The following is a 6,906-nucleotide window of genomic DNA, read 5'->3' as shown; positions in this document are numbered from 1 at the left end:
ACTTAACACACGTGCACACCTTGCCATACAAACAGTAAGATACCTGAAGGCTTGTGTTTGCCCCATAGAGCGGATGATTTACTTGTTATCCCCACCCTGTTCTCTTACGTTTGAGCTGAATAAACATGGTTTTAGAAATAATGAAGTGAAACTGCTTGCTTCTCTTCCTTTCCTATTGTATGACGCATTGTGACTAAGCCATGGTCAGGAAAATCAAGTTTTGTTGTTTATCACAGATACACAAAGTGGGCTTTGCCCATGGGCTTGCATCACCGGGTAAAGTAGAGAAGTTTGCCTGTTGGCACTGAAAATATCTCAGCATTCTGGGCCCATCTCCTCTATCTCACCTGCCTTCAACCCCACGGCTGCCTGCTAGGCTGTTCTAGGATCTTCTTTCACCGTGAAAGCCAGTCATTAGGACAGGCACTTAGCCTAAAGGGAATTTTTCAGGCTAAATTTAATATTTGAAAAGTAATCAAAAGATATAGAAAATGGTCTGTCACAGGCTGCTGTTATAACACTTCTTTTCTTCTCTCTCTCTCTCTTTTTTGGCCACACTGAGAGGCATGTGTGATCTTATTTCTCTGACCAGGGGTCAGATCTGTGCCCCACATGCAACAGAAGCATGGAGTCCTAGCCACTGATTCACCAGGGAATGCCACCCTGAGTTATTTTCTACACATTTTCTAATTATTTTCTAAGACGAGGCAAAGTAGTACAGTAGTATAATTCAGACAAATCTTGATCTTTCTAGAATCAACACACTAATTCACACTGTATTTTGCTTTGTATTTTACAAACTTTATTAAATAATGAGCATTACTAACTTTCATTATCTTATATACAGTATTTAAACTGTTTTCCAAGATGCATGGATATTTTTTGTTTGTTTTTTTTTTTTGCACAAAGAACAGAGTAGGTGAAAAGTGAACTTATAAAAACAATTAAATCTTCAGTACAGAGACCTAATAAGAACTTGACATACACTTAAGTACATATAACTCTTTCCCTGCAATTATATACATCCCTACCCCACCTCCCGAAGAAACTATTTTTTTTTTTGAAACTATTTTAAACAAGAGCACTCAATGGATAACTTTGAGGGAAAATATGAACCTGATGATATATGTACACACAGATCTCAAAATCTGCATCCTGGCTGACAGAAGGGGTGTACAGAACTACAGATTTGTCCTAGAACCTAAAGACAACCATACAGACATTTTATACAGTAAGACAGCAGCCTTCGTGCAGCAGGGTGTCTTCCTATAAGTAATATCAAAGTCGTGCAACAGGACTGGTGTGGAGAATTAATAATTTCTGAGAGTAAGACACCAGAGTATATGGATAATACAGAATCTGGGTCTTACAAACTAAAAAGCAGAACTGGGAAACTGTGTTCCTGGGACAAGAAAGTCAGGTAACTTTGTTTTGTAAACACATTTACACATATCTCTAGCAAGTCTGAGAATCCACACTCTGTTACAATGCTTCTCTTTTCTGATACTGCTTCATCTTGAAAACTCATGTTATGTTTAAAGAAAGGCCATGAAAGAAGAAATGTTTCCAGAAAACTGTTCGTCAATATGGACTTTGTTTTATAAGCTACAAGAAGAAAGTACAGTACGGAAAAAGAAGATATGGGTTATGTTTTTGTTACTTAGAAAAGGAATGCGTTAGGTACCTGTGTATAAGGATGGTCACATTTTATGTTCTTAAGTACAAGAGGCATAGCACTTAAAGAGAAAAAAGAATTATGCTAAGATGACTCAAAGTACTGATTCAAATCAACATCATTGCTTATCTTTAAATGAAAAGCCCAGATCCCATTTCCCTATACAGACTAGCATATCTTTTAAGATGAAAACAGAGGGTGGGGAAGGGACCACAGAATGTAGCTAAAATGAGAATGCAAAGGCCACTGTTTGAGAAAATATTCTTTTTTCATTTACTGGAGTCTTCAAAAAACTATTTTTAGAAAGCAGCAATAAATCCGCTATCATTCTTCTCTTCAGCTTCTTTAATTTTGTGTTTCACTCACAAGGTCTTGCTTTTGTTTTTCTGTTCCCTTCTGTAAAGAGTTGTATCAGTCATAATATCACAATGAACTGCTATTTAAAGGCCACAATTACAACATGAAAGTAAGATATGACTAGTCAGAACTTAGTGACCAAAGATTCTGCTCTTCTGTATGCCCCCAAACAATGAAAAAAGACTGCCATATTATGTCTGGATTAGAAAATAAATGTCATGGCCCTCAATAAAATCCTCAAGGCTGGGTTCAGGTTATCGGGATGAGCACAAGACTCGTGAAAGGGCATCTGCACAGCTGCTCTGGGAAGGCTAACTTTAAAGGACACTGTTTTAGCTTATGGTTTACTTCGTGTTGATTAAAAACAGGCATAAGAAGTAGTGGAGGTTTCTATCTGCTCCCTACCCCCAACTGTCACATGATGAGATAATCAAGTTGTAACCAGATGTCAACCCATCTTCTCTAATAAGTCGATTTGCATTTTCTTGCACTTGGTTTTAAACCATTAAGGGAATCATTCATTTAACCCCATGGAACATAAAATACATCATGAGCAGCACATTCTTCAGGCTTTGTTCAGGAATACAGGTAAGAATTTTTGCTTATAGAAGATTGGTCATATTACATTCTAATTTCCAATAATTACACACTTTCTGCACTATAATGACCTGATGTAAGGAAGTCAGCATAGAAACCCTAAAATGGGTATCTAGACAATATTCTGATTAGAGATCCCTCATTTGAGGTTTTCTAGGGTCTTGTCATGAATTTAACAGAAATGTCACAGGTAAGCATGATCCTTTAAACGGCTTTAGTTTCCTTTCTTTTTCCTTCCTTGTCGCCTCTGAGTCCTAGGATAAAACTAACTAGTGGCTTCCAGGTAATAGGAGAGGATTATTGTATTTCTTAAAGTCTTAGTACTAATTGTCAGGAGAAGGGGAAAAAAATACCATGGCCATCATGTTTTAAAAAAAAAAAGTCTAAAAATTTTCAAGGAAGATTGACTTACATGAAACATGAAGACCATCAGCATCAGAAAACAGTGTTACGTGCTGACATTTGCTACAGTACAATCCTGGCTGATCACCAGACGTTTCAAAAAATTGTGCTATTAAAGAAAGTATATTTTACATCTCTGGTTATTACAAAGTTGTTTTAATCTGGTGCATACAAAACACCTCTCAGAATCTGTAACTCACGAGCATAGTAAGAAGTTAATTGAGACAGCTACTCTTAAGAACCTTTAGGCAAAGCTGCTTGAACTAAGACACTGGAATTTTTCCCTTAGAGACTGGACAATATTTTGCTGATTGGGAGATGGGCCCTTCCAGAGATAGTCATTCAGTTTGTCGGGATCATTGTATGGCGTCAGATACGGCGAAATCCCAAGTTTGCCACTTACTGGCTTTTTTGGAGTGCACGGACTATTCAAAGGGTAAGAAGTCGTGTGGCTGCAGACGTTATCTGCAAAGTCAGCGTCTGTAATCTTTGGGTCAGATTTCCTCCTCCGACTGTGAGACAGTTCTAACTCAAACTCATCTTCTTCTGACTTGATCTCCACATAGTCATCTTCGTCTCCTTCAGTCTCTTTGAAATTGGAAAAATAGTTCTGGGTAGCCATTTGAGCACTTAAAGGTAAATTTCTATTCACTACCAGAACTTTCTGCGAGTCCTGGAGTGTGAGATCTGAGCGTTTTTCAAGGCCCTGTTGACCTGAGTCAGCAATACTTGGCAGCAAGTCCTGGTGACTCTCCCACCTTGAACTTCTGTGTAGAGAGACAGGCTGCTTCTTTGCCACGTCACTAGGGTAGTTGATGGAGTCGGCAGACTTGTTTATCAGGATGGAGGAAGATGATTGGGACCTGTTATAAGGCTGAGATTTAGCACTGATTCCTTTCCGACCCAGAGAGTTGTAAAGATGGCCCTGGCAGGAGTTCTCTTTGTTTGGCTGGCTGACCACCACGCTGTGTCTCTGCATGAAGCCCAGCAGAGGGTCGGAGGTTTGAAGAGAAGGCACAGAGCAAGCTGCAGACAGTTGTTTTGGGGTACTTCTTGCATTGATCTCTAAGATGGGATATTTTGACTTTAAGTCTTGTTCTGGCCAGGGACAGAAGTCAGCTAACTCTCCATTACTATAGGTTGAATGCAAAAGCCAGTCCTCGCTACCTTGCTGGGCATGGGAAGGTGATGCAGAGCTGAGGTTGGAGGGGTCTTGAGGGCTGGCCCAGCCATCCTTCTGAGTCTTAAAGGGGGTCTCTCTAAATACAATCTGGTCATACAGTTGGGAATACTCAGCAATCCTGGCACCTGGAAGGAAAGTATTAAAACAATAAATATACACAGAATCATTTCTGCATGTGAAGATTAAAAAACTAAGAATGTTCTAATAACGTATTTAAAATATTTAAACAGTAGACAGGACTTTAAAGTTTGAGGATGAGAAATCATCAAATGCTAAGCAACACAAAATTAATTAATTAATTAAACTAACACAGTCTAAAAAAAAAAAAGCCACCTAAAACTTCATTTAATTTGACCTAATTCTGGATTATTTTATTTCAACAGCAGGTCTGCAAGGGTTCCCTGTTCGTAATGAAAATTTCTAGTGTTTTTTACGAGCATGGAATAGTGTCAGTGGATCATAAAACAGGAATCATAAAAATAAGAAAGTCAGCACTTAAACCCTGGTCAACAAAAAATAACTCAAGTAGTCATTAAAAGCAGCACACCCACCGTGCAATGGCTACTAACCCTGCCTCACAGGCTTGGCTGCTCTCAGACTACTACTACCGGAAGAGTCTGCTTCTAGCGGCTGCTCCTGTACTTTCTGTTTCCAGGCAGCCGCCCACTGCCACTGTCTGGGGATGTTGACAGGAGGTCCTTACTTCCAGGACTTCAAGACCACACATCCCGACTGACCCACATCTCCTTTCCCATCACCGAGAAGCAGGCCACTGAAGTTTTCCAAGATAAGTCTTCCAAGTCTTAATGTCTTGGCTTTCAAGACATTAAGCATGAATCATCCTGTACATATAATCCATAATATAATGCTCTCTAGTACTGGTTACAGGACAGGATTTTGCCACCATTTCCATGAAAGCCATTGCCATTTCAGATTAAGCTATGAGGCCATTATCCTCTCTGCTCCACTTCTGAGTGCAGACATTTCCATTTATCAATTTTTGCTTTTTGGCTCTGCCAGGTGGCATGTGGGATCTTAGTTCCCTAGCCTGGAGACCAAACCCCTGTTCCCTGAAGTAGAAGCAGAGAGTCTTAACCACTGGGCCACCAGGGAAGTCCCAGAGTACAGACATTTCTAAAGACATTAACAGAACCAAGATATGGATAGAGAATTCTGTTGGGTCAGGAATGATCTAGGAGAGAGAGCCCAGAGACATCAATTTCAAAAGTTGTCTCCCCCCACCTTCCGGTCCAGGTACCCATATGACCACTGTAGCATCCAAGAATTCCATGAATCCTATAAATTGCTCAGACCACATCTACAAAGTCCCCATGAAAGGAAGCTATCTATCCTGTATATAAGGACCAGGAAGTGACAGCATATCTCCTACTTGAAGCCATTTCTATTTCTAGTAAATCATTCCTTGAAGTTAAACTAAACATTTAATTGAGCTCCTGCCATTTCTTTCAAGTTTGTCTTCTGTGAGGACAGACAACAAGGTGCTGAAACTTCCTCAAAATTACTTGCCCCTTAGTCCCCGGAATCAGGATAAATAGTGTTTATCTTCTCATTTTAGGTCCTGCATTCATTCAGATCCTTTAGACTTTTGAGTCCAAATTCCTTTGAAGGACAGAGATTATTAGCTTAGAATATCTAGTAACAAAAACTTGAACTCCTTAAAAGGCATAGTAAAGACTCTTGATACTAATTAAGATTTGGTAACCCCTTAAGACTGGAAAAGGTCAGTTTTCATTCCAATCCCAAAGAAAGGCAATGCCAAAGAATGCTCAAGCTACCGCACAATTGCACTCATCTCACATGCTAGTAAAGTAATGCTCAAAATTCTCCAAGCCAGGCTTCAACAATACATGAACTGTGAACTTCCTGATGTTCAAGCTGGTTTTAGAAAAGTCAGAGGAACCAGAGATCAAATTGCCAACATCTGGTGGATCATGGAAAAAGCAAGAGAGTTCCAGAAAAACATCTATTTCTGCTTTATTGACTATGTCAAAGCCTTTGACTGTGTGGATCACAATAAACTGTGGAAAATTCTGAAAGAGATGGAATACCAGACCACCTGACCTGCCTCTTGAGAAATCTGTATGCAGGTGAGGAAGCAACAGTTAGGACTGGACATGGAACAACAGACTGGTTCCAAATAGGAAAAGGAGTACGTCAAGGCTATATATTGTCACCCTGCTTATTTAACTTATATGCAGAGTACATCATGAGAAACGCTGGACTGGAAGAAACACAAGCTGGAATCAAGATTGCTGGGAGAAGTATCAATCACCTCAGATATGCAGATGACACCACCCTCATGGCAGAAAGTGAAGAGGAACTCAAAAGCCTCTTGATGAAAGTGAAAGTGGAGAGTGAAAAAGTTGGCTTAAAGCTCAACATTCAGAAAACGAAGATCATGGCATCTGGTCCCATCACTTCATGGGAAATAGATGGGGAAAACAGTGGAAACAGTGTCAGACTTTATTTTTTGGGCTCCAAAATCACTGCAGATGGTGACTGCAGCCATGAAATTAAAAGACGCTTACTCCTTGGAAGGAAAGTTATGACCAATATAGATAGCATATTCAAAAGCAGAGACATTACTTTGCTAACAAAGGTCCGTCTAGTCAAGGCTATGGTTTTTCCTGTGGTCATGTATGGATGTGAGAGTTGGACTGTGAAGAAGGCT

General features: G+C 39.8%; 1 protein-coding gene across 5 annotated transcripts in view; it reads right to left on the bottom strand.

Moving 5' to 3' along the window:
- Positions 1–779: 779 nt before the first annotated feature.
- The window catches only part of PLEKHG1 (pleckstrin homology and RhoGEF domain containing G1), a 249,046-nt gene continuing 242,919 nt past the window's right edge, over positions 780–6,906 (bottom strand). For all 5 annotated transcript variants that reach the window (XM_070376861.1, XM_070376859.1, XM_070376858.1 and 2 more), the window contains one exon: positions 780–4,339. In XM_070376861.1, coding sequence (XP_070232962.1) covers positions 3,276–4,339 — 1,064 coding nt within the window. In that variant the 3' untranslated portion in view covers positions 780–3,275. The remainder of the gene's footprint in view (positions 4,340–6,906) is intronic.

The sequence above is a fragment of the Bos mutus genome, chromosome 9 (assembly GCF_027580195.1).
Source record: "Bos mutus isolate GX-2022 chromosome 9, NWIPB_WYAK_1.1, whole genome shotgun sequence".
Classification (NCBI taxonomy): Eukaryota; Metazoa; Chordata; class Mammalia; order Artiodactyla; family Bovidae; genus Bos; species Bos mutus.
Note: the sequence above shows the minus strand (reverse complement) of the source record. Positions and strands in the feature narration are given on the sequence as shown.